The sequence below is a fragment of the Colobus angolensis genome, unplaced genomic scaffold, assembly GCF_000951035.1.
Source record: "Colobus angolensis palliatus isolate OR3802 unplaced genomic scaffold, Cang.pa_1.0 Scaffold92, whole genome shotgun sequence".
NCBI classification, from domain to species: Eukaryota; Metazoa; Chordata; class Mammalia; order Primates; family Cercopithecidae; genus Colobus; species Colobus angolensis.
The window spans coordinates 2,726,514-2,752,833 of record NW_012123154.1 but is presented as its reverse complement, the minus strand read 5'-3'; the positions used below and the strand labels follow the sequence as shown (position 1 = coordinate 2,752,833).

General features: G+C 53.8%; 1 protein-coding gene across 5 annotated transcripts in view; it reads right to left on the bottom strand.

The window, feature by feature from the left end:
• POLR3E (polymerase (RNA) III (DNA directed) polypeptide E (80kD)) overlaps positions 1 to 26,320 on the bottom strand; it is a 37,132-nt gene that overhangs the window by 7,654 nt on the left and 3,158 nt on the right. For 3 of the 5 annotated variants that reach the window (XM_011931911.1, XM_011931912.1, XM_011931915.1), the window contains exons 2-18: positions 23,613 to 23,686; positions 21,413 to 21,463; positions 18,390 to 18,467; positions 17,561 to 17,676; positions 17,090 to 17,172; positions 12,897 to 13,004; positions 12,496 to 12,545; positions 11,413 to 11,532; positions 9,927 to 10,012; positions 9,574 to 9,618; positions 9,407 to 9,498; positions 7,708 to 7,828; positions 4,015 to 4,096; positions 2,553 to 2,612; positions 2,304 to 2,461; positions 1,689 to 1,750; positions 681 to 1,201 (exon numbers count right to left, since the gene is read on the bottom strand). In XM_011931911.1, the coding sequence (XP_011787301.1) occupies positions 681 to 1,201; positions 1,689 to 1,750; positions 2,304 to 2,461; positions 2,553 to 2,612; positions 4,015 to 4,096; positions 7,708 to 7,828; positions 9,407 to 9,498; positions 9,574 to 9,618; positions 9,927 to 10,012; positions 11,413 to 11,532; positions 12,496 to 12,545; positions 12,897 to 13,004; positions 17,090 to 17,172; positions 17,561 to 17,676; positions 18,390 to 18,467; positions 21,413 to 21,463; positions 23,613 to 23,648 (1,869 nt within the window). In that variant the 5' untranslated portion in view covers positions 23,649 to 23,686. The remainder of the gene's footprint in view (positions 1 to 680; positions 1,202 to 1,688; positions 1,751 to 2,303; positions 2,462 to 2,552; positions 2,613 to 4,014; positions 4,097 to 7,707; positions 7,829 to 9,406; positions 9,499 to 9,573; positions 9,619 to 9,926; positions 10,013 to 11,412; positions 11,533 to 12,495; positions 12,546 to 12,896; positions 13,005 to 17,089; positions 17,173 to 17,560; positions 17,677 to 18,389; positions 18,468 to 21,412; positions 21,464 to 23,612; positions 23,687 to 26,320) is intronic. The other 2 variants (XM_011931914.1, XM_011931913.1) reach the window with 2 other exon arrangements.

Below are 26,320 nucleotides of genomic sequence, written 5' to 3'. Positions count from 1 at the left end.
CAAGCTGGGGCGCTGGTACAGCTGTGGGGAAGCAGCTCATCTTAGCTGAGCAGAAAGGATTCAAAACTCCAGGCCACTACACTGAAGTCCAAATTCCAGCTCTACTACCTCCTAGGTAGCGACCTTTAAATGTACATTACATTTCATTCCTTGGAGCCTCAGTTTCTTCATCTGCAGATTGCAAAGGAGATCAAAGGATTTTAGAAGTTAAATCATTCCAAACAATGGCAACGCTGGCAGGAAACCGTCAGGTGTTCTTGGTGGAGGACAGGGTGAGAAACCAGGCAGAGGCCCTGTTTCACTAGGCCCTGCGGCAGGCTAGACAATAGGCCGGGCCTTCAGACACCGTATTTAGTCCCTACCACAATCCTGTGACATAAAACCCAACATGATCCCACCTCATGAGGACAGAGCCTCGGAGAAGCTGACTTGCCCGTGTCACACCTGCAGGCCCACATGAGAGCAAATGCTCACCAAGCATGGCCTCCTGTGTCCCCACGTGGCCTCCCAACAGCTGGTTCTCCCCACCCCCATCCCTCATCCCCCCTGGCAGGCAGGGCTCAGGCCCTTCACCAGGTGAGCCGACTTCTCCCCACAGCTCCTTTCTGCGCAGGTGCCCTCCCGAGAGGCCGAGGGCAGCCCCTTTATCCGCCCATCCCAGCAGCGTGGGCTCTACTTACAGGCACCAGTATCTGCTTGCAACCAGCGGCCAGCACCGTGTCCTGCAGCATGCGGTCCGAGATGCCGCTGAAGAGTGTGTGGCCGGGGGGCAGGCTGGCCAAGTGCAGGTTGAAGAGGCGCTTGAGTTCGCTCAGCGTGAGCACAAACTGTCTCTGAAAGGTGGCCTCCACGAAGGCCCTCAGTTCCCGAGCCACAGGGGTGCTGGCGCAGCCCGGGGGCGGGTGCCCATTGAAGCTGTCCGTGCCTGCAGCCCGCCCGGGAGGCAGCCCGTTGGCCAGCTTGCTGTGGAGGCCGATGGGGGAAGTGTCCATGGGCTCCTCCTCCTCCGCCTCCTGCTCGTCGTCCTCCTCGCCCTCCTCGCTCACCGGCTCCTCCTTGATCCGCACACCGGGCGGGACCGCAGGCGCCCGCAACTGCTCCTTCCGTCGCTGCAGCTCCCGCTCCAGCAACGCGTGGTTCTGCTGGGCCTTGGTTTTGGCTACTTGGATCCGCTGGTCCCCAGAGACCAGCCCAGCAGGCCCTGTGGGGAGGGAGACAGCACTGCTCAGGGCACAGGGATCTGAAGCCAAAGGCCCAGCAGGGGACCGCGGGGCTGAAGCAAGTGGCCCGTCCTGGTCTCATCCCCAACCTTTCTCGGCAATCAGCCGCCCCATCAGTGAAGAGTGAAAACTGTCCAAAAGAGCCGAGAGTCATGCGGGAATGCGTGCTGCTGAGTTCCTCCCCCGAGCATCTCTTCCTGGCCCGCTTGTTGACCCAAGGGGGTGAGTGGGCCTCAGAGGCCTGGAACCCAGACCCAGACCTGGAATCCGCAAGCCTCCATCCCTGAGGCTTGCTGCTGGGCAAGCGACCAGCTGCGGTCTGTGGGTGGCGGGAAAGGAAGGAGGGCGGACAGTGGATGGTGAGAGCCTCCGCCCTCTCCAGGCCTGGGCCTGACAAGCTCTAGCACAGCAGCCCTTCCGGAGCCGCAGTGAGGAGCGGGGCCGCCCAGCCCAAAGCCCTTCACACACCTGACTGTGCATCCGGCGTCTTTGGCATGGTTTCCTTTACAAGATTATAGACTTTTTCCAGTCTGAAAAGAAGAGTAACCCCATTAACTTTAAACCACGTCCCTACCATCTGCTTCACAAGAGAAACCACCACCCCTTAGGCCCCAGGACGTGCTGGTTACTGAGGACAGCGTGGGCTTGGAGCTCCGTCAGCCCTACTGGGTCCCTCTTCGGGCAGTGCACGGCCCCATGACGACCCCGACCCCATCAGTCTCCTGCCAACACCCCTCTGGCCCCCAGGCCCGGGCTCTTGCTCCTGACTGCTCCCTCTCTCCATCACATCCCTCTTCCCTGAGCCCTCAGAGCACAACCGCCCTGATGAGCAGGTACTGTGTGTCCTGTGCTGAAAGGACGGCGGAATCAGCCAGCAATGCCTATCAGCGTGGGGCAGGAGCGTGGGGGAGGAGTGTGGTGCCCGCGGACCCCCACCTGCCCTTCACACACAGATCCAGCCCAACCGTGCTCTCCCCAGATGTGGGGTTTCAAGAGGCTGCTCGGGTCCGCCCTGACAGTGCTCTCCGGGATGCGGGGTTGCTGGGGTCACCGGGCTGCCCCTCCCCAGCCCCAGGTGCTTACTTGGCCTGGATACCCGTCCACAGCATGTGCTGCCGCTGGACCACATCTGGGTGCTTCTTGATGAACTCCCCGTCGTAAGGCAGAATGAACTCCCAGCCTTTGTTGATCCTCACCACAGCCATGTGCTCCAGGAAGTCCTTCACGTCCTCGGCGCAGAGCTGGAGGGAAGGGGGCCCAGGGTGAGAGGCACTGCCAGCCCCCTCCCCTCCAGCAGCAGCCTGGGCCTCAGACCACAAAAACACCACTTACTTTGGTCACCGTTGCCACCTCTTTCCTAACCACCCAGCGGCTCTGTGTGAACTTCCACATCTGAGGGAGAAGAAGCAGCACGTTCCGGGGGCAGCCACAGACTGCTCCCAGGACTGTCCTGGGAACTCACCTGGCAGGCCTGGGAGCCAGAGCTCGGGACAGACTCCTGGCCTTGACTCTTCGCAGCAGTGTGGCCTCAGGCAGTCCCTTCAGCTCTGCACCTCCCTCCTTTTCTCCTCCACAAAGGAGCTCCGGGCCCATCTCTTCCAGGGGGACCATGAGACCACCTACCCCACCTAGACCACAGCGCTCCCTGGGGCGGGAGATGCCCTGCCCGGCTCCGAGGATACGGTGAGGACTCGGGCTGGGAGGGGCTGCCACAGACACTCGCTCTCTGCATAGGCAGCACTTCACAGTGGTGGCTGCTAATGGCTGGTGGGAGGCCACCCATCCTTCCAGAAGCTCTCGGCGCCCTGCAGCCTCCACTCTGCCTCAACAGGTCTCCTGCACTCTGATTAAATTTGTGGGGTGACTGAGAGAGATAAGGGTGGGTGGCTGGCTGAGAGACACAGGGAATGGGTGACTATCACCGACGCTAACGTGGACTGGACCACACCCCCTCCCAAGCCCCCAGTTCTGAGTGTCTACACCCTGGAGTGGGGTGGGCAGGGGTAGCTGGGGGCAAACGGCACTTGATCTGGGAAGGCAAGCCTGGGAGTGGTGATCGTGCATGCTGACCCCTAGGAGCAAAGACGCTGCTCAGGCACCAGGACACCGACTGCCCAGAGGAGTTGGGGAGGCTCCTTCGGGAAGAGAAGAGGCAGATGCTTCCTTCAGCTTAAGGGCCGCCTTGTGACTGGGACGGCATACCAGCACGCCAAGGGGTGTGGGACAGCTCCCGGAGGACATGTTTCAGCCAGCACCAAGCCTGGGAAGACTGTGGCTCCCAGCTGCATGGAGTTCCAGGCCTTGAGAGGGAGGCCATGGGTGGGGTGATGGGAAGAAGGGAGACACCAGCTCAGGAGTCCCAAACTCCAGGGACAGGCACAAGGGAGGCAAAGGCACCCCGGGACTGCGGTGAACTGGGGACCACTGGCGCCTTGTGGGGAAGTGGCCCCGGGGGTGTCGGGCAGTCCGATTACCCTTGACAGCTAGACATCTGGTTTGCATCAAAGTTTCAATTTATAAAATCTGACAACCAAGGCAGTATTTCTAAACCACCACTCAGGCCGAATGAAACGTGCTTCTTGACCCACCCCGACTGTGCTAGAGGAACTGGAAGGTTCTTTCGAGCCCGAGACTCCAGGCTTCTAAGAGGAAGGAGGAGAAAGGCAGAGGCCAGGGCCCCTCACACACCGCCTCCAACTGGAGCCTCTGCCAGGCCCAGGTCTTCAGAAGTTCTGCACCGCTGCCCCCTCTTCCCACGCCCCCACCGTGGGTCCGGAGAACCCAAGGTACTTACAACGAAGTCTCGGCCCCTGCAGAGCACCTCGGCAGGCACGCCGCTGTGAGGGCTGGACGAGTCCTTGGGGTATAGGATGTCACTGCCAATGCAGGTGAGGGTGGCAGGTCAGTCCCTGTCCTGAGTCCCCTCTACTGCTGCCCCTCCCGGCCGAGTCCCAGCCCACGCCTCTTTCCAACGTGGGCTGGGTACAGGCCTGAGCCCCGAGAGCTCCCCTCAGGAGCCACATCTGTGAACACAGACATGGGAAAGAAGCCCCCCCCACCCCACACACACCCCCAAGAGTTCTTCCTCTTATTACCCCTCAACCCACCACGCACAGCAGCCTCATCCTGAGCCCCCTGCACGTTCAGAGAGAGGTCACGGGCTCAGAGACAGACAAGGTGAGGAACAGCCCGGGACCTCAAGGAGCCCAGGACTCTGGAAGACAACTGCTCCCTGCACGCGACACCAAGAGAACCAGGGATGAAGCCATCCGCAAGCCCCTGGCCACCTGCTGAAAGGGGCAGGTGGGCATGAACCGAGGTCAGAGGCAGCGGAGGCGTGTTAGCGCTTGGAGAGAACAGGCCCAGCACTCAAGGCTCAGGGAACTTCAGGGGAAAGGCCGGGGCCTTGGACAGCAGGACACGAGAATCTCCAGAACATAGCCCTGACCCAGCTCCAGCCGCAGGCCCTGCAACCCGGCGCGACCCCCGCCATGGCGCCTGTGCTCTGACTGCCGCTCCCTCGCTGCCAGGCCCTCCTTTTCCCCCTGCCTCAGGTCCATGTGGCAACCAACTGTCACTCATCCTGCAAGGCCACACTCTGGGGACACAGACTCTGCCGATGTGGCTCATCACTGCCACCACAGCGAAGGTACCTACTAAGTGTGTGCTGACCGAACAAGCCTGGTCCGTGCTGTGATCTCTGCATTTGGGGAGCGCAACTGTAACAGCCCCCATTCCCAGGGCAGTGTCTGAATGAGAGCCCGGTCCGCGGCACAGGATGAGCAGTCTGCTCATAGTGACTGAATGAAGGCATGGATTTTGCATTGTCTCCTCACAGGGACACACAGGACCCTCACCCGGGGTCCCCTGACGTGGCAGCATGGGCAGCAGCAGAGTAGGGCTTACAGAGGTGCCCGGGCAGGTGGAATGCCCACAGTCTCCAAGTCCCTACCTTCCAGTCCCCAGGACAGGGCGAAACTAAAAGGGGCAGCACCTCCACGGGACACATGCAGTGCTAGGTGCAGAGCCCAGGACTGAGCCATGAGGCTTGGGTTCTAACCAGGCTCTGCAACTGCCTTGCTGCAAGACTTTTGGCAAGTCCCGTGCCTCTCTGGGCCAGTCTCCTCAGGTGTGTGACGGGAGGACCCCTCTTGGCTTTCATTCATTTGTGGTGTAAATATACACAGGTGGTCCCATGTAACACGCAATGCACCATCGCAAAGGCCTTGCATGATGAAAATGTGTAACAAAGGACAACAGCCGCAAAGTGCTGACAAACTGCGCTGGGCATCTGTGGAGCAGTGCAAGGGCGCCACCACGTGGCAGTAACATGAATATACTCTACAACTATGAGATGAGCTTTTGGCATTGTATTTTCTTAAAATGTGCAACATTTCACATTTTGTCACATTGTTCACCTTAAACTACACTACTTAAGTGAGTTATTAATGCAATTTATACTACATCATTTAGAATTGATATAATTCAAGTAAAACGTAGCCACATTATTTACCAAGAGTCTGCATTGGTAATAACCAGGCATTATCCTGGGTACTGGGGACATAAAGCACAAGTCAAAACAGACATCCCTACCCTAATCCCTTGGAACTGATGGTCTGGTGGAGGCCGCACATGGTCTAGGGGAGGATTCGCAGGAGAAGAGAAACTACTGAAAGGCATCAAGCCACACGCTCAAGACCTGTGCTCCCCAGCAGCATATGTAAAAACTTCACAGAGACACATCTAAATGAACCCATAGAAAGCCAAAAACAAAGAGAAATTCCTAAAAGCAGCCAGAGGAAAACAAAGGCAGACTGCCTTCCAAGGAAGAAGAATGAAACTGCCAACAAAAACATCAATGAAGTCAGAACATAACAAAATCATATCAACGCGTGGAAAGGAAAATCACCACCAATCTAGAATTCTAGAACAAAGGTGAAACAGACATTTCCACACACACACAAACCAAGGAAATGCATCACCAACAGACCCACATTAAAGGAACTACTATAGCATTCTTCAGGCACAAGGAAATGATCCCAGATAGAAACTCAGAGATGCAGAAAGGAACGATGACTAAATTATAAACATGTGAGTAAAGAATATTGATTGGCTGGATACAGTAATGTCTTATGGGGCTGAAAATATAGAGAGAATTAAAATACACCAGGCTGGGCGCGGTAGCTCACGCCTATAATCCCAGCACTTTGGGAGGCTGAGGCGGGTGTATCACCTGAGGTCAAGAGTTCAAGACCAGCCTGGCCAAAACAGCAAAACCCTGCCTCTACTAAAAATACAAAAATTAGCCGGGCATGGTGCCACTCGCCTATAATCGCAGCTACTTGGGAGGCTGAGGCAGGAGAATCGCTTGAACCCAGGAGGCAGAGGTTGCAGTGAGCTGAGACTGCACCATTGCACTCCAGCCTGGGCAACAGAGCGAGACTATCTCAAAAAATAAAATATAAAATATACCAATCCTGTGTTCTCTTCGGCAGCACATATACTAAAATTGGAACAATAGAAAAGATTGGCAAATTAAAAAGGTAAAAAATAAAAAAAAAAATACACACACACACACACCAATCCAGCAGTGTGTAAGTAGGAAGGAGGATAGATACAAAATATTCTAAGATCTCTGAATAGTTTGGAATGGGGTAAAAAGCAGCAATTAACATTAAAATGTGTTAAGTCATGAATGCAAGCTGCAAACTGTAGGGTAATCAATATATGAGCCCAAACAGCATAACTTCCAAGTTAGCAGGAAAAAACAGAAACGGAAATGAATCCAGCAGATGGTAAGAATGATATAAAAATCCAGTGTAGGCAGGACAAAGGGTGCTGTAGGGTGACTATAATCAAGAACAATTTATGATAAATTTCAAATAGCTAGAAAAGTGAGGTTTGAATGTGCCCAACACAAAAATGAGAAATGTTTGAGGGGGCAGATATGTTAATTGCCCTGATTTGATCAGTATATTGTATATATACGTATTTAGATTTCACACTGCCCCCATAAATATGTACATTATGTGTTAATTTAAAAAATGTTTAAATGCAACCGGGCACAGTGGCTCAGCACTTTGGGAAGCGAAGGTGGGCAGATCACGAGGTCAGGAGATCGAGACTATCCTGGCTAACACAGTGAAACCTCATCTTTACTAAAAATACAACGGTGACTCACACCTATAATCCTAACACATTGGGAGGTCAAGCTGGGTGGATCACTTGAGGTCAGGATTTGAGACCAGCCTGGCCAACATGGTGAAACCCGTGTCTACTAAAAATGCAAAAATTAGCCGGGCATGGTGGCATGCACCTGTAAACCCAGCTACTCAGGAGGCTGAGGCAGGAGAATCGCTTGGACCTGGGAGACAGAGGTTACGGTGAGCCAAGATTGCACCACTGCATAGCAGCCTGGGCAAGAGTGAAACTCTGCCTCAAGGAAAAAAATAAAATAAAAAAATAAAAAATAGAAAACACAACTTACCTCTTCACCACCCAGTTCCCTTGGACCAACATCGCCACCTTCTGGATGCCCCGCAGAACAGCCACGGAATCAATGGAGGGGCCCAGGAGGCTCATCAAGTTGGCAAAAGGCATGACCTTCACTGAGGAGGAGGCAGGAGACATCAGACAGGAAGAGGGCCGGGCCCCTCCCTCCCCTCCAAGCGTCTGCGTAGCTTCAAGTTCATGTAATACCCCCAGAATGGGATAACTAACAGTAACGACACCCGTCATAGACAACAGCGGACACTCTCAGGCTGCTCACCGCATGCCAGGCACTGGGCATCTCATGGAATCCAAGGATTCTATGAAGTGCCCCTTGAGGAAGACTGAGGGGTGCCTCAGGAAGAAGGGTATATTACTACTCAGACCTAGAAAGGCTTCAAAACTCACCCGTGATCTCTTGGCTAGGAAGTGGCAGAGCCAGGAAGTGAACCCAAGCCACCTGGCTCCAGCTGGTGCCCTCAATCACTGTGGTCTGCTGGCCTCAACTCCTGCCCAAGTGAGCCCTGGGCAGGGCCCAGGGAAAGTTCAAAATCTGGCTGGGCGCGGTGGCTCACGCCTGTAATCACAGTACTTTGGGAGGCCAAGGCAGGCGGATCACTTGAGGCCAGGAGTTTGAGACTAGCCTGGCCAACAAGGCGAAACCCCATTTCTACTAAACAGACAAAAATTAGCTGAGTGTTGTGGCAGGCACCTGTAGTCCCAGCTACTCCAGAGGTTGAGGCATGAGAATTGCTTGAACCCAGGAGGCAGAGGTTGCAGTGAGTCGAGATTGTGCCACTGCACTCCAGACTGGGCAACAGAGCAAGACTGTCTCAAAAAAAAAAAGTTCCAACTCCTCTGCAGGAAGGCAGCCTGCAATCCCAGGCATATCACGGAGCTCCCCTCTCTCCTTAGACTCCCAAGAGCTCATGGTGGCATCTCAAAGGACGAGCCCAGGTTCTGGGGCTCCATTCTGAGCTCAAGGATCAGGTCTGTTGTTCACCAGCCACGGGTGCCCTAAAGGTTCTGGCTCTCAAGAGTCCTTTGAGAAAAGGAGACCAGTCCTTATGGTGCCAGGTCTGGTGAGGGTACCCAGAAGCAGTGCCAGTGAAGACACTGTCATGAACATGACTCTGAGCTGGCACAGTGAGTGGTGTCTGCTTGTAGGCCCAGCCACCCGGGAGGCTGAGGCAGGAGGATCACTTGCGCCCAGGAGTTACACAGCAAAACCCCACGTCTCTTATAAAAAACAAAACAAAACAAAAAAAAGCCCCTAGTCCATGTTCACCTGCAAGGCCCTGTACTTTAGAAGCCTCCTCTCTGATTCCTCACATTCGTCCCCAGGAACTATCATTAGTCTCTTTTCACAGAAAAACAAACGAAGCCTCCGAAAGGTTAGTGACCTGCCCAAGAGCACAACAGGCAAGCGGCGAGCATGGCACGGGAACCCAAGCCCGCCCGTGGGGGCCAGACACACTGCTGTCCCGCATTCACGGGAACCCCGAGCCCGCCTGCGGGGGCCGGCAGCACTGCCGTCCTGCATTATCTTTCCAGACACGGATGCAGCTGCAAAGCTGAGCAGGCTGTGGGCAGCAGGGGGCCTCTGGCCTTGCCCCCTGGTCCTCGCTGTCCCAGAGTCCATTCCTCAGGAGCCACTGGGAATGGGGCCCCTGGGAGGGCAGGGGATGGGCACCCACCATTCTTCATCAGGATCTTGATCTGATCAGCCAGGGGCAGCGTGCGCAGCTGGGCCATGGACAGGACGTTGCTGGGGGCCACAGGCTTGTCTCTGGGGAAGGCAGAGGAGGTGGGTTAGAGGCGGCCGGCCCAGAAAGGGAGAGGGTGTCCGGCCGCTTCTACTTACTTCTCCTCCTCCTGGCTGGGCGGCATCAGCATCATCAGGTACTCACTGCAGGGACATGGCAGGAGCACAGGCTCAGGGCTGAGCCAGGATGGACCCTCCTCACCAGCCGCCTAGGTGAGGGTCTGGGGAGGGGGTGCAGACAGCCCACCCCTGCCTTCCCCTGGCAGCCCTGAGCCCTTATAGAAAAGGGGACCATCTCTTTCCAGGCCCACCCTCCTGGCCTTCTCCAGGGGACAATGGGCTCCATCCTCATGCTAGAGGAGGGGCCACAGTCTTCTGGGAGGATCCACACCAAGGACCCTCGGGGACCCTGGGTGGGCATCCAGCTTGCATGCTGGCCCAGCCCATCACACCTGGGTGACTTGACAAGCTCCGTGTTCTCCACTCCGCTCGAGCCGGGGCACAGCAGGTACTGGCGCTCGTGCTCAGAGCGACTGTCCTGTGGGAGGACGACAGGGTGTGAGAGGAGCCTCAGCTGATGGCCCTGGCCTGGCCCTCTCCCCCAAGGCCTCCCCTGTCTTCCACTCCATGGCCAGCCACAGGACCACATCCAACCTCCTGAGCACAGCCCCCAAGGCCTCTGACATGGCCTCAGCCACTCATCTTCCTGGCCTTATGACCAGCCCAGCCCCAGCCCCCAAGCCTCGATGCCTTGTCTATAACACAGGCACACCACCAGCAATGACAAAACGATGGCTAACGTTCACTGAGCACCTAGGATGAGGTGGACTCTGTTCCACTGACGGTAAATATACTAACCTATCTCATCTTCAAAATAACTTGGCAAGGTAGGTGCTATTATTACTACTCTCATTTTATAAAAAAGAAAACTGAGGCTCAGAGAGGTTAGGCAACATGCCCAAGGTCACACAGGAAGAAACAGCAGCGTCCAGAAGTTTGACCTCGGGTCTAAGGGTTTGTCAACACAAATCTCTTCCAAGAAGGTCCCGGAGAAATCAGGAGTTGTTCCTCACCCCAGAAAATATTGGGAGCCCTGGCCCATGGTGTTTTTGGAAGCTTCCCTCACTCAGTACACAGTTTCAAGGGTTAGGTTCTAAAGTCAGTGCACCAGGGCCAGGTGGTCGTGGCTCACGCCTGCAATCCCAACACTTAGGGAGCCTGAGGCGGGCAGATCACTTGAAGTCAGGAGTTCACGACCAGCCTGGCCAACATGGCAAAACCCTGTCTCTACTAAAAAAACAAAAACAAAAAAAGTTAGCACGTGCCTGTAGTCCCAGCTACCTGGGAGGTTGAGGCAGAAGAATCACTTGAACCCGGGAGGCAGAGGGTGCAGTGAGCTGAGATTGAGCCACTGCACTCCAGCCTGGGTGACAGAATGAGACTGTCTAAATAAATAAATAAATAAATAAATAAATAAAAGTAAACAAAGTCAGCGAACCAGATGAAAACCGAATATAGTAAAAAAAAAATCCCCCTGGGCAGGTGTGCTGGGAACTCTGGGGCAACAACACACAACCGACTCTCTAGGGCAGAACCGGAGAACGTGTCTGGCCTGCGTTTAGGGCCTGGGCTGCAGCGAAATATGTAACCAGGCACCAGCCCCACTGCAAGCCCAGCAAGATGCCCAGGCCCTGGGGCCAAACCCCACCCAGGGAACCAAGGACTCATATGTTTTTCTCTGGCTCCCCTGGGGCCCACGCTAAGTGGCTCGGCTACAGTGAAGTGTAAACTGTCCGCAGGACTCGATTCTCTCTCTGTGGCTATGACTCATGAATCTGACTTAAGTTCAAGGTGAGACACGGAGGCCACACCATGACCCTTCCGGGCATCGGGGTATTTCCCCCAGGGCCCCACGAAGCCCCGCTCACCCTCACTCACCCTCAGGCCATAGTAATGCAGATGGACCCAAGGCTCCTCCGCATGCTTCTTCTGCAGGAACTCATAGGACTGCACACGGCGCTGGCGGGCCTGCTCTGACTCGGGCCGGGAGAACCGCACCTGCGGTGGGAAGCGGAAGAGGTCATACCCTCGGGCCTGTGACCCTTGCTGGGCTGCCGTCTCAGCCCCTGCCAGGAGACCAGAGAACTCCGTATCGGGGTTTTCCACTCTCCCTTCCTTTCCTAGCACGGGTCATTTCAATTCCGTTCCAACCGTGTCACTCCCAGAGCTGCCTGCACACGCCAGGGAGCTGCTTATACTTGCTCGTGCCTGCCCAGCCCAGAGGCTTGAGCGGATTACAGAGTCCCACGTACCAGAACGGGCAGAGTCCTTAAAGCACACAGGCCCAGGACACCTTTTCTAAGTCCCCCAGAGCGGAAGGGAGTTTCTAAGGTCCTAATAAGCTACGGAGGGAAGAGGATGAGATCCCTGCGCCACCTCCATGTCCGGTATGCCGGGGTCCCCAGTCCTCAAGCACGTCCAAACACTCACCACTGTCTAGCCACACCTGTGCATCATCATTCTACGTGGAGCATTTCTCTTTTGGTACTACTCATTTTAATCCAAATACGCTGAAATAGGGAACACTTTACAAACCATAAATGGAAGGTTAAGATTCTTTGAAAAATCTTTAAAATTCAGGAGTAACTATTAAAACAGAAACTATTCATCTGTGCCCCAGAAAGAGGAGAGAATCACAGTTAATTGGCTTTGGCTCTGTTAAGATACGGGTTTCATGGCAGAGCTGGTCTGCGGGTTCTCGGGGCTCCTGGCCCCAGCTTCCTGCTCCCAGGTGATTCCAGCCAAGCCCCAGGCACACATCTCCTGGATCCAGCCAGGCTTTCCGTCTTGTGTCCAGCTGGGACAAGTCAGGTTGTTCCCTCCAGGTAGCCCAGCAAGAAGGCTCCAAAGCATGGACCCTGTTTGCTCCACCTGCTTTCTGCGAAAAGACCCACTACTCCTTGGTCTGTGGTCCTGCTGCCGCCCAGGCAGAACCCTCCTCCTCCAGGGCCCAGGGCTCACCGTGATCTGCTTAACATCGTCTTCTGCCTCATCCTGTGAAGAGTCCCCTGCTGCAAGAGAGACAAGCCACTGACTGCAGTTCTGGGGAGCCTCCACCTCCCTTCTCTCAACTCCACCCACCAGGGAAGCCTCAGGCCAGGGTGCCGGGAATTCTCCCCGCAGAGGGAGCTGCCTAAGCCAGTGGTTCTCAATTGGGGATAGTTTTGCCCCTTTACCCCGGGGATACTGGGCAATGTGACATTTTTGATTGTCATGACTGTGGGGTGGGTGCTTCTGGCATCTAGTAGGTAGAGGCCAGGGATCCTGCTAAACATCCTATCATCCCATCCCTCTTTCCAGGACCAAGCCACCCCACTAGGATGAAGGCAGGCAGGTAGCAGGGCTGGGGATCCCGGGCTCACCCTCGTTGGCTGCCTCCCTCTCCCGATGCTTGGCGTCAGCCTTATCCAGGTAGGAGAAGCTGGGCCGCAGCTGCAGGATGCCATGTAAAGGTGTCAGGTGGAGCTCACCTGGCGAAGGAAGAAGGGCTTGGACCCAACTCTAGAAACCTGCCCAGTTTGGCTCAAGGGAGTCATCAAGTCCCCTGAAGACCTAGGCCCACCATCAAACCGCCTCCCATTCCCGCTGCAGCCCCCAATCCTAGAGTCTTGGGACCACCAGGCCAGGGACCATCCCCAACTCCACCTGGTCCTGCTGGACACAGCAAGCACACAGCCCAGACTAGGACAGGAACCTGGACTCTTCTGTTCGAACCCACTTCCTTCAGTCCCACCTCCCAGCCTGGTTCCACGCCCCTCTCCCCAGCTGCTTGCTTTGCCGCACTAGGCAAATTCGCCCTGCTGTTTACCCTCCAGGCCTCAGCCAGATCACCCTTCCTGTCCCACCCCACACACCTGGATTTCCTCTCCTCCTTATCCTCTACCTCTTCCTGCCAAAATCCCACCCGTTCCACTAGGACGTCCACTAGTGCCACTGTGGCTGGGGAAGAGGCCCTGCTGGAACTGGGTGGAGTATCCACATGGCCTCTGATAAAGATGATGACTTTCCCTCCCACTGCAAGGGATGTGGCTTTCAAGAATCACACGCTTGAGACATGGGTTCTAAACAGAACACGAGAGTTACATGACACTACTTTTGATCCTATCCCGTTTTGTTTCCTAAGTGTTCAGATTAGTTTCGTTCATTGCTTTTGAGACTAAATACTTAAGCACTTTGTACTTTTTTTGTTGGAGACGGAGTCTCGCTCTGTCACCCAGGCCAGAGTGAGCCATGATCTTGGCTCACTGCAACCTCCACCTCCCTGGTTCAAGTGATTCCCCCGCCTCAGCCTCCCAAGTAGCTGGGACTACAGGTGTGTGCCACCATGCCCGGCTAAATTTTTTTGTATTTTAGTAAAGACGGTGTTTCACCATGTTGGCCAGGATGGTCTCAATCTCCTGACCTCGTGATCTGCCCGTCTCGGCCTCCCAAAGTCCTGGGATTACAGGTGTGAGCCACTGCACCCGGCCGCACCTTGTACTTTTTACCAGCTTTGGGACAAGACTCATGTGCCATACAGTCCACTCCTTTAAAGCTTACAAGTCAATGTATTTTTTTTGTTTTTTGAGATGGAGTCTCACTCTGTTGCCCAGGATGTTCAGTGGTACGATCTCAGCTCACTGCAACCTCCGCTTCCTGAGTTCAAGCTATTCTCCTGCCTAAGTCTCCTGCGTAACTGGGATTACAGGCATGTACCACCACGCCTGGCTAATTTTTTGTATTTTTAGTAAAGATGAGATTTTACCATGTTGGCCAGGCTGGTCTCGAACTCCTGACCTCAGGTGATCTGCCCACTTCAGCCTCCCAAAGTGCTGGGATTACAGGCATGAGCCACCACTCCCGGCCATAATTCAATGTATTTTAACGTACTCACAAAGCTGTGCAGCCAGCACAATCAATTTTAGAACATTCTCATAACCACAAGAAGAACCAGGCAATCCCCACTCCACTCTCCCACTAGTCCCTGGTAGCCACTAATCTACTTTCTGCCTCTGTGGATTTGCCTGTTCTGGACATTTCACATACAGCCACACATGACTTAACAATGGGGATACGTTCTGAGAAATTCATCATTAGGTGATTTCATCATTGTGCAAACATCGCAGAGTGCACTTATACAAACCCAGATAGCAGAGCCTACTACATGCCTCGGCTCTATGGTATGGCCTGTTGCTCCCAGGTTACACGCTGTACAGCATGCTACTCCCCTGAATACTGTAGGCAGAATGGTATTTGTGATCTAAATATATCTAGGCTGGGTGCAGTGGCTCATATCTGTAATCTCAGCACTTTGGGAGGTAGGGGCTAGAGGATCACCTGAGCCCAGGAGTTTGAGACCAGCCTGGGCAATATAGCCAGACCGCATCTCAACAAAATTCTTTTAAAAAAATTAGCCAGATGTGGTGGCACGGCCTGTAGTCCTAGCTACTCAGGAGACTGAGGGAAGATTGCTTGAGCCCAGGAGACAGAGGCTGCAATGAGCTATGATTACCACTGAACTCCAGCCTGGGTGACAGAGTGAGACCCGGTCTCCAAAAAAATTAAAAAATTAAAACAAACAAACAAACAAAAAACCACACAAACAAAAGACCCAAAAAACCCTAAACATAAAAAGGTACAGTAAAAGTATAGTGTAAAAGACTGAAAACAGCTTATAGGACTGAAGCTGCTCTGGGTGAGAGTGAGTGGCGAGTGAATGTGAAGGCCTATGACATTACTACACGCTACTGTAGACTTCATAAAGACTGCACACTTAGGCTACACTAAACTTATAAAAAAATAGGCTGGGCACAGTGGCTCATGCCTACAATCCCAGCACTTTGGGAGGCCGAGGTGGGTGGATCACGTGAGGTCACGAGTTCGAGACCAGCCTGGCCAACATGGCAAAAACCCTGTCTCTACTAAAAAGACAACAATTAGCTGGGAGTGGTGGCGTGCACCTGTAGTCCCAGCTACTCAGGAGTCTGACACAGGAGAATTGCTTGAAACCGGCAGGCAGAGGTTTCAGTGAGCCAAGATTGAGCCACTGCATTCCAACCTGGGCAACAGAGTGAGACTCCCTCTAAAAAAAATACATAAATAAATTTATGAAAAATATATCTTTATTGTATATGTTTTTTTCAAGACAGAGTCTTGCTCTATTGCCCAGGCTGGAGTGCAGTGGTGGAATCTCAGCTTACTGCAACCTCCGCCTCCCAGGGTCAAGCAATCCTCCCACCTCAGCTTCCTCAGTAGCTAGGACTAAGGGGTGTGCCACTATGCCCAGCTAATGTTTGTATTTTTTGTAGAGAAGGGATTTTACTATGTTGCCCAGGCTGGTCGGGAACTCCTGGGCCTCAAGCGATCTGCCTGCCTCAGCCTCCCAAAGCGTTGGGATTACAGGAAAGAGGCACCACGCCCAGCTATATGTTTTTACCTTTTTTTTTTGTTGTTGTTGTTGTTTGGTTTTTTTTAAAACTTTTTAAACTTTCTACTAAAAACTAAGACACAGGCTGGGCGTGGTGGCTCACACCTGTAATCCCAGCACTTTGGGAGGCCGAGGTGGGTGGATCACCTGAGGTCAGGAGTTTGAGATCAGCCTCGCCAACGTGGCAGAATCCTGTCTCTACTAAAAATACAAAAATTAGCCAGGTGTGGTGGTGCGTGCCTGTAATCCCAGCTATTTGGGAGGCTGAGGCAGGAGAATCGCTTGAACCTAGGAGGCGGAGGTTGCAGTGAGCTGAGACTGTGCCACTGTACTCCAGCCTGGGCGACAGAGTGAGACGCTGTCTCAAAACAAAACAAACAAAAAACTAAGACACAAACATGCGAGTTAGCCTAGGCCTACACAGGGTCAGGCTCATTAAGACATGACTAGGTGAGCCAGTTCCTCAGCTCCATTATAACCTTTCGGGACCACCGTTGAGTATGTATGTGGTCGGTCGCTGACTGGGACGTAAGCACACAGCGCGTAGCTGCGAGTGAGGAAGCCCATGGCTTCTTTCACTTAGCACAACGTTCTCAAGGTTCATCTGCGTGGTAGCATCGGTGCGTCATTCTTTTCTGGGTCAAATAACATCCATTGCGTGAATGGACCACGTTCTGTTTCTCCATGAATCCAGCGGATGGGCATCTGGGTGGTTTCCACATTTTGGCTATCATGAAGATGCTACTGTGAACACCTGTGTATGGTTTTGTGTGGACACATGTTTTCATTTCTTTTGGATAGATGCTGCCTAGGAATGGAATTGCTCTGTCATAAGCTTTGTCTTTAAAGACAAAATTCTGTCCCCAAACTTATGTTATGCTACTTGTATGTATCTGCTGTCCCGGGAGGACAAATGAACTTGGAGCCCCACCCCATCTAGTCAGGCAGTGTCCAACCAGCGGGCCCCAAAGGTGGCCACTTCCAATCCCCTGACAATGTGTCATTTCTGTTATTTCCACATCTGCCCGGCTCCCGCAGGTGTCTAGCTTTCAGGGCAGGTGGGAGATGGACACCAGGCTGGGGAGGTTCTCTCCCTACCCAGCCCCCACAACGCCATGTCCCCACCATGGGACGTCCAGCCCCGGGTACCTTGCCTGTAGAGTGCAGCGGCATAACGGGATGTGTTACTGGTGGTCTGGGAAGAGCAGAAGGTCTGTTTGTCCATCAGCTTCCTGGAGCACAGGGAGAAGCAACATCACAGGGGAAGGCAGCTCTGAGCCAGGGCCTGTGGCCACAGCGCACTCCACCCCCCAGACACCTTCTGAAGTGCCACAGTCAGGGACCAAGGCCGCAGGGCAGCCTACGCGGGTCTCAGGAGCGGAGCCTGGGGATGAGAAAACCCATGGCCTTGTTTGTAGACCAAGAGACGAGGAGTGGGTGGGAGCTCTGGGACCAGCTAGCTCAGGGAGGGTCGGGTCTGAGACAGGCCCAGCCCTTCAAAGGCTGGGACGCTGGTGGGGAGCCCAGTGACGGGGCAAAGAGGGTCAATGTCTTTAAGGTCTTTGGGAGGCTCCTGTGTGAACACAGGGAAACCGGACAGGCTTGGGGCTGGGAACTCACGAGGAATACGTGCTGGTCTCGTCGGTGCAGGCCCCGTCCACGTTCAGCGCGATCTGCTCTCCTTTGCTGCGGCAGTAGTTGGGGTTCAGCGTGTCAATGGCCATCTCAAGCTCTACCTGGAAGCACCAAGCATCCCCGCCAGCCATGAGAAGCCCAAGGCACGGCTCCCCAAGGGACACCCCAACCCCACCATGGCCACCTCCTGGCCAGGTCCCTGCCCAGAAGCGGGACTGACACATGTCCCCAAGGGCCCCTGGATTTCAGCCCACACCAAGGGCCACAAACCCAAATTCCAACAAAAATGTTACAATTTTTGTTTTTTTGCGGGAGGAAGTGGACAGTCCTGTAATCTTATTTGTCCTCTACTTCACTCCCAAAGGTCTAAATTAGGTGCCAACACTTAAAAATCAAGAGATTTCTCACAAAAATCCTTATTACTCACTTCTCTTGAAAAGCCAGCAGAACTGGCAATACCAGGATGGCACTTCCATGTGGCTACAGGGGCTAGAGTTGCAGACCCTCCATGGACAGACACTAGGTTCTCTTCCTATCAGACCTACTCCATGTTCACCCGCCTGGCCCCGTCGCACCCTGGGAACCTAAGCTCACATCTGGTCCCATTCTCTAATTCATCAGCCTTGTGCCTCCCTGACCTCTCTGGAGCTGCCCTGTCTTTCTGGACACTTTCCTTCTTCAGCTTTCAAGGCCCTGGGAGCTGCTGGTTCTCCTAATTCTCCAATGGCCCCTTCTCTGAGCTTCTCGCCTCCACCGGCTCCCACCCTCATCACCCTTTCTTCCCGCCCCCACTGCCCTCAGTGGGCAGCCCCACCTTCTGCTGCTTGGGCTTGATCTTGGCTGAGAGGTGCGGAATGTCATCGTAGGTCATCGAGGCTGGACGCACAGGGTACTGGGGAGGGGAAGGGAGCCATTAACTCTACTCCGCCCAGCCCTGCCCAGAGCTGGGCCCCGCCCAAGAATCAACAGCTATCTCCAAACCCACCCCAAGCAGAGACTGGCCTTACCCTACCACATGGGTACCAGCTACCCAGCTCAACCATGAGGCACCCCTGCCAGTCTCCACCTGTAGCCCTATTCTCATCAGCTCCCCCCGGCCTGCCTCCAAAGGGCCACTGCAGGATGTCTCTGACTTCCAAGGGACAAGCCTACACACAGGAACCCAAACCAGCATGCTGCTGCTCCAGGAACCCGCAGAGCACAGCCATGGGAGGTGAGGATGGGGGTCCAGGGCCTAACTACCAGTGGACAGGCCATCTGGGGAGAGAAGGATGAACAAAAGAAGTCCCCAAGAAGCAAAGAGCAAAAGCAACACCGGCACGTGCTGCTCACTGCTGAGGCCAGACGACGGGCAAGGTGGAAATTCATGATCCCATTCTCTCTCCTTATCCGGTTATGTGAGCTTCTTCACAAGATACTGAAGAAGGGAGCCAGGCAGCCACGGCCCGCTCTCATCTGTACATGAATGGCTCACACTGCAATGCGCCCAACACTCAGGGGCTCCTGTCCACATCTGTCCTCACAGTGCACTGTCTCTCTCTCGCTCTCTCTTTCTCTCTCTTTCTCAGGTAGAGGAGTCAAAGTTTGGACCCCTCCTCAAATGCTCTGCCTGGTCTCACGACAGCCTGTGGAATGAGCCTGGTGGAGGCATGGCAGTGTGGAAAACAGGCCCTTTCAGATCAGCTACATTCTAGCACAAGGAGATGCTCATTTCCTAAAAGCTCACTCACACAGCAAAGTCGTGACTCTTCCCTGCTTCCTGGGCTGGGACTGCGGGCAGTTCTGAGATCACCTGACCAGGGGTGGGAAGGCTGAAGGGCGCAGGTTCTGGAATCACAGGCCTGGCTTCCAGTCCTCATCCTGTTCCTTGTTAACTGTGGACTCAGGCACCTCGCCTCCCTGAGGCTAAGCATCCTCACCTCCCAGTGCTGCTGTGAGCACGGAGGAGGCAAACAGAGCCGATGGCGGCACAGGGCTTGGCACTCTGGACACACAGGGGTCACTGGCACCTCCACCATCACTTTGCAGCCAGTCAAGGAAGCAGGGTGAGCAGGCACACAAGCACAGGCCCCATTCCCACGGCCCATAAGGGTGACACCCCAGGAGTGGAGGCCAGGCCCTCCCAGCACAGGCTTGCAGCATCACTGCCATGGTGCACCCCAGGCCCCCGTGCCCGTGAGGGCCTCCCTGTGCCTCGCATTCTCATGTGCATCATGGGATATGAACACTGACTCTAACTGTGGGAATGTAACATGGGGCAGAGCAGCCCAGCAGTTTAGCCTCAAAAAGCTAAACGCAGACCCAGCAATTCTGCTACCAGGCATATACCTGGATGAAATGAGAATTCACGTTCACATAAAAACTATGTGAATGTCCACAGTAGCATTATTTATAATAGCCAAAAAGTAGAAATAACCCAAACACCCATCAGCTGACGAATGGATAAACAAATGTGGTCTGCACATACAATGGAACATTATTCATCAATAAAAGGTCAAATATTGGCTGGGAACGGTGGCTAACACCTGTAATCCCAGCACTGTGGGAGGCCGAGGCGGGCAGATCACGAGGTCAGGAGTTCGAGACCAGGCTGGTCAACCTAGTAAAACACCATCTCCACTAAAAATACAAAAACTAGCTGGGCTTGTGGCACGTGCCTGTAGTCCCAGTTACTCAGGAGGCTGAGGCAGGAGAATTGCTTGAACCTGGGAGGCAGAGGCTGTGGTGAGCCACAATCAAGCCAAGCCACTGCACTCCAGCCTGGGCAATACAGCAAGACTCTGTCTCAAAAAAAAAAAGATCAAATATTGATGCAGGCTATAGCTCCCGTGTGGATGAGCCCTGAAAACATCCTGCAAGGTGAGGGCAGCCAATCACAGGAGGCCACATATTGCAAGATTCCAGCTATGTGAACAGAACAGGCAAATCCACAGACAGAAAATAAGGGGAAAGGATGCCTGGGGTTGGAGGTGGGAATGGGGGCCACATGGGGACTGATTGCTAATAGGTGTGGGGTTCCTTTAAAGGGGGACAAAACTGCCAAAATAGACTGTGGCGCTGGTTGCACAGCCCCATGAATAGACTAAAATCCATTGCATTACACACTGAAATGGGGAAATTGTATGGTGTGTAAATTCTCTCTCAATATATCGGTTATAAAATACAATAATCACCACCACAGGGTTATTGTGGAGTTAAAGAGGTAACTTAGGTAAATGCTTTAAACAGTCTGCGTATGGTCAATGCTCAATACATGTTGGCCACTATGACAAGCTGCTGACCCAGCAGCAAGGGGAGGGGACAGAGGTAGCAACCCGGGGCCCTCACAGCTGGCAGGACCGAGGGCTCACAGACGCTGCCGTGGAGCTGCCCCTTGGAGCCTCCACAACAGTGGCCATCATCACTGGCACTAACTCTCTGCCAGGTGGCATCCTAAACACTTCACTGTGGACTCAGTCCGTCCTCCCGGGGACCCTATGAGGCAGGCATTATTACCATCACCACTTTGCAAGTGAGGACACTGAGGCACAGAAGGATTAAGAAATGTGCCCACGGTCTCGCAGCTACGGTGTGATGGAGTTGGATCTCAATCCGGTCTGACCCCAGAGCCCCAGCTTTAACTGCTGCACCCTTCTGCCTCTCCTGTGTCCCTTCAGTTTTCCCGTCTTTGAAATGAGACCAATATTAACCCACCCACGAAAGCAGAGAGACCCCATGACACTCTCCACACCGAGAACCCTAGCTGAGGTTTCCCATCGTTCCCTGCCCATGTTCCTGAGTCCACATCACCCATCCACACCTGCTTTTCCCCTCTTTACCTTCAAGTCTCATAATTACCTGAAAGAGATACAGCTTTTCCGCCAGACTCTTGGCCAAGTACACGTCGATCTGGGAATGAAGGGAAGATGACTTAACCGGGAGACTGGACACAGTGCGGACCTCCCGGGGCTGTGCTGGCGCTTCCAGCTTCAGTTAGGGGTAGTGGCTCAGGGAGGCAGTTTGGGGAAGGAGGAAATAGCTCAGCTCATGCTAAAAGCAAGGGGATCCAAGGCTGCACACTGGGTATATTCAGGAATCCCTCCAGAAAGCTCCCAGGGGAACCAGGGCTAGAGTTCACCTGGCACCCCCACCCAAGTTCATAATCCCCCAGTAAGCACACATCTTCCCTGGGGCTGCACTGATTGGGAAACATCCTGGAGCCTGGGCAAATGCTCTTCTGAGAGGCAGGCAGGCGAGGGCTCACCTATGCCTGTGCCTCCTGGCTGGGCCCTCCACCTGCCCCTCCTGGACAGGCCTGACACCCTGTCTTAGGGGGTCTGCCCTTCATGACTGATAGCTTCGCTTCCTGTCTTCCCAACACTAACCACCCCCACCTGGCCATGCAATAGTTTGCCTTCCTGCTTCCTAGCTCCTCCTATGAAACACATTCTCTCCTGCCCCTGGGCCTTTGCACATGCTTTTCCCTGCATCTACAGAGCTCTTCACGCATGCCTCCCCTGAGCCTTGATTGCTTGCTCCTCCAAGGACGTGGTTGAGGCATGACTTGGGCAGGAAGCATTCCAGGGTCCCTGGCTGCAGAGGGCGCTGCCTCTGTCCTCAGAGTCCCTTGGACTCTTCTATCCCATCACCACCCCCGTATTGTAACTCCTGCTACTGCAGTGTAGATACAGCTTAAATGCATCTGAATAACCCAAATCTAGTAACTTAGCAACATCCCCCAAGCGAGGAAAAACCACCTCTATTCATCTCCGAGGACCTTCTCCTTGCCCCTGCCCTTCCCACTGGAGGTCAGGCTCTTCATATAGGGAGGCTAAAGGCAGATGCAGTTACTTTTTGCCTTTTGCCTTCCAAAGGTCTAAGTCCTTGGTTAAAAGGATTCTGAAAGGTGAGTTTGACTATAAAACAGCTTTCTCTAAGGAGGGAAACCTGGGCCAGGCATGGTGGCTCATGCCCGTAATGTTTACTTTGGGAGGCCAAGGTGGGTGATCACTTGAGGTCAGGAGATTGAGACTAGCCTGGTTATCATGGTGAAATCCTGTCTCTACTAAAAATACAAAAATTAGCCAGGCGTGGTGGCGGATGCTTGTAATCCCAGCTACTCAGGAGGCCAAGGCACAAGAATCATTTGAACCCGGAGGCAGAGGCTGCGGTGAGCCAAGATCACACTACTGCACTCCAGCCTGGGCAACAGAGGGAGACTCCATCTCCAAAAAAAAAAAAAATTAGTCGGGCGTGGTGATGGGCACCTGTAATCCCAGCTACTCAGGAGGCTGAGGCAGGAGAATCGCTTGAACCTAGGAGGCGAAAGTTGCAGTGAGCCGAGACGGTGCCACTGAACTCCAGCCTGGGCAACAGAGCAAGACTCTGTCTCCTAAAAAAAAAAAAGTGGTGGGCGGGAAATCCACCTCCCACTGCCTGCACCCTACACCGGAAACTCCTGCCTCATCAGTCTTGCCCACAGCCCATTAGCTTCCCAGGGAAGGGGACCCTCCCTGCCCTGCTGACTCATGTGTCACAGCCCCCGGCACACAGTGGCCCAGTGAACAGTTGCTGAATGACTGCATCTGCGTAAGCCTGGGAAGGAGGGACTGCTGAGCCCATTTATTCATTCATTCACCAAACAGTCGCCGGGTACCTGGGTGCCAGGCACTGTACTCGGGCTTTGTGGCACAGCAGTGGACAGGAAAGAAAGCAATGAACTGATATCTAGGGGATGACAGGGGCTAGGCCAAGTATGAGTTATCGCCAAGGTAAGGGCAGAGAGAGGCATGGCCGAGGGTCCAGGAGGGGAGCTGGGTGTGGAAGGGCAGTCAGGGAAGGCCTCTCTGATGAGGTGATGCCGGATCACAGACCTGAAGGAAGGGAGAGGTCAGCCACGCAGGGGTCTGGGGGACAGCAGAGGGGACCAGGCAGAGCGAACAGCAAGGGTTAGGGGTCCCAGAACATCAACAGGTCCCAGACTGGCCTGAGGACGCATGGCAAGGACCCAGTTCCACTGCCTGTAGCCCCGGCGGCAGGGACAGAGAGCAGCAGTTACCTCCCGTACGACTGGGTCATCCTCTTCATTGGCCATACTAGAGGAGAGCCAGCCGCGCAGTCCTTGAGCTCGATCTGCAAAGGAGGGCGAGAGACTGGGACCGTCAGTCAGTCGTTCAACCAACATTTCCCTGTGCCTATTCTGTAACAGGCCCTGAACTGGGAGGCGGAGCCCACAACCAACCAACCGAACTTCTTTCTACATCTACCATGAAGTCCACAATGGACGACCAACCCTATACCCCATCAGCCCAGAAGAGATAAAGAAAAAAAGAAACACTCAGGTGCAAGCAGGCAGACCAAGCCAACACGTGTGGGCTGCACCTGCGGGGAAAAGCAAATAACTGGCTTTAAGGGTTTCTTCTCTGCTCACAGAGAATTCACTGCCAGACAGGAGGATAGAGGTTGGCTGGTCCCAGCCATGATTAAAACACTGGAGAACTGAGGGCCCTGGGGAGGCTTGAAAGAGCAGCCAGATGTCAAACAGGAAGACAGACAGTCCAAAGCTCTCTCTGATATTTGATTTTCAAGCTGACTTTAACTCGAATCCTGAGTGAGATGACTCTTCTGTGTTTTTGGTCTAAAAATGACCTCTTCACACACTCTTCTGTCCTGTATTCAACACAATGACCCTGTGAGATGTGGTGACTGTCACTGTTTTATAATGAACAGACTGGAACTCAGAGATGCTGTGTGCATTTTTACCCAGTCACATAGTAAGCAGGATGATGAACTGGACTTCACATCCAGGCTGTCTGACCTCAGGTGACAGGTACAGGTAGGGGAGGTGAGAGGCAGGCAGGGCCTTTCTGCTGGGGAGGAGGCACGTGGGGTGTGCCTGGAAGAAGAGAGGGCGTTGGGCAAGCCACGACAGCAGAGGGGAAGAGGAATTCCAGGAAGAGGGAAGGCTGCAGTTCTCCACGGGGCAGGTTGAGTATTTCAGCTGGTCTGCCCCTTCACACACCCAAAGAGAAGAGAGGTGGTCACAGGAGGATGGTACTCAGGCACCCTCAGGCCTCAGCAATCCCCAAACCCCTACTCTTGGGCGAGACCAGCATTTTTTTTTTTCTTCCTTAAGACAGAGTCTTGCTGTGTCACCCAGGCTGGAGGGCAGTGGTACAATCGGCTCACTGCAACCTCTGCCTCCCTGGTTCAAGTGATTGTCCTGCCTCAGCCTTTCAAGTAGCTGGTATTACAGGTGCCTACCACCGTACCCAGCTAATTTTTATATTTTAAATAGAGACAGGATTTCACCACATTGGCCAGGCATGATTTTTGTCTGATCTACTGAACATTTGAACTATCTAATATTTATTTATTTATTTATTTATTTTTAAGACAAGTCTCGCTCTGTCGCCCAGGCTGAAGTGCACTGGCATGATTTTGACACACTGCTTCCTCCGCTTCCTAGGTTCAAGTGATTACCGTGCCTCAGCCTCCCAAGTAGCTGGGATTATAGGCATGCACCATCCGCCCAGCTAATTTTTGTATTTTTAGTAGAGACGGGGCCTTGCCACATTGGCCAGGCTGGTCTTGAACTCCTGGCCTCAAGTGATTCGCCCGCCTCGGCCTCTCAAAGTGCTGGGATTACAGGTGTGAGCCACTGCACCTGGATAAAAGCCAAAGTCTTTATCATCCCATGTAAACCCTAAACAATCTCCTGCCCCTTGACCTGCCAGACCTCATCTCCCAGGAGCCTCCTACCCTCCTCTCCTCTCTAAACCCACCTCTGGGGATTTGTAGCTGCTCTACCCGCCTGATAACCTCATGACCCCCCCTACACCTCTTTCAGGTTTTTGCTCAAATGTCACCTTATGGCTAAGACCTTCCCTCTCCAAATCAAATTGCAAACTGCCTTCCCCACCCCTCAATTCCCTTCTCTGCTCTGGTTTTCTCCATAGCAAGTGTCTATCACCATGTGACAGTTTACAGCTCTGCATCTGTGCCCACCTCTATTGCCACTAAGCTGTAAGCTACGTGAAGGCAGAGATTTTGGTCTATTTTGTCCCTTGTGGTACCCCGAGTGCCTAGTACATAGCAGGCACTCAATACATGTTTATTGTCTAAATAAATGAACCATGGGAATGCTATTTAATAGGAAGCTACAGAAGGATTTCGGGCAGAGGAAGATATGGAGGGGGTAGAAAGAGAAAATTCAGGGAAACAGGCTATCGTAACAGTCCCAGAGATGGAAGATGGAATGAAAATCAGAAGTTGCATCTCGACAGTTTCAGGTGCATCTCGACTGTCTGCTGTGCAGACAGAGGGCAGCGTGGAGGGGAGAGCCCAAGGCCTGACCCCATCTGCACTGGCTGCCAAGTGCCACAGACATGTCAAGCTCCTGCCTTCTCTGCAGCTTGGCAGTGGACAACTGAGAGGCTGGGGCCTGCCAGGTGAGCAAGGGGACAGATCATAAGCATTGAGGGTGTGGTCTGGGAGCTTCCAAAGACAATCATTCTTTCTTGGCTATTGCTATGCCCTGCTGGCCTCTGCGTTGCCAGGGATCAGGGAGGCTAAGGTGCCCTGTCAGCTAGAGAGCTGGAGCTCCTCCCTCTGGATAGTACATCTGGGTTGATACAAAGAGTGTCACCTCCCTTCATCCTCCAGGCCGAGGTGATCCAACTCAGTGGCTTTCAAAGTTTTCAGCCTAAGATCCGCCACAGTAAGAAATTCATCTCAGACGGGCGCGGTGGCTCACACCTGTAACCC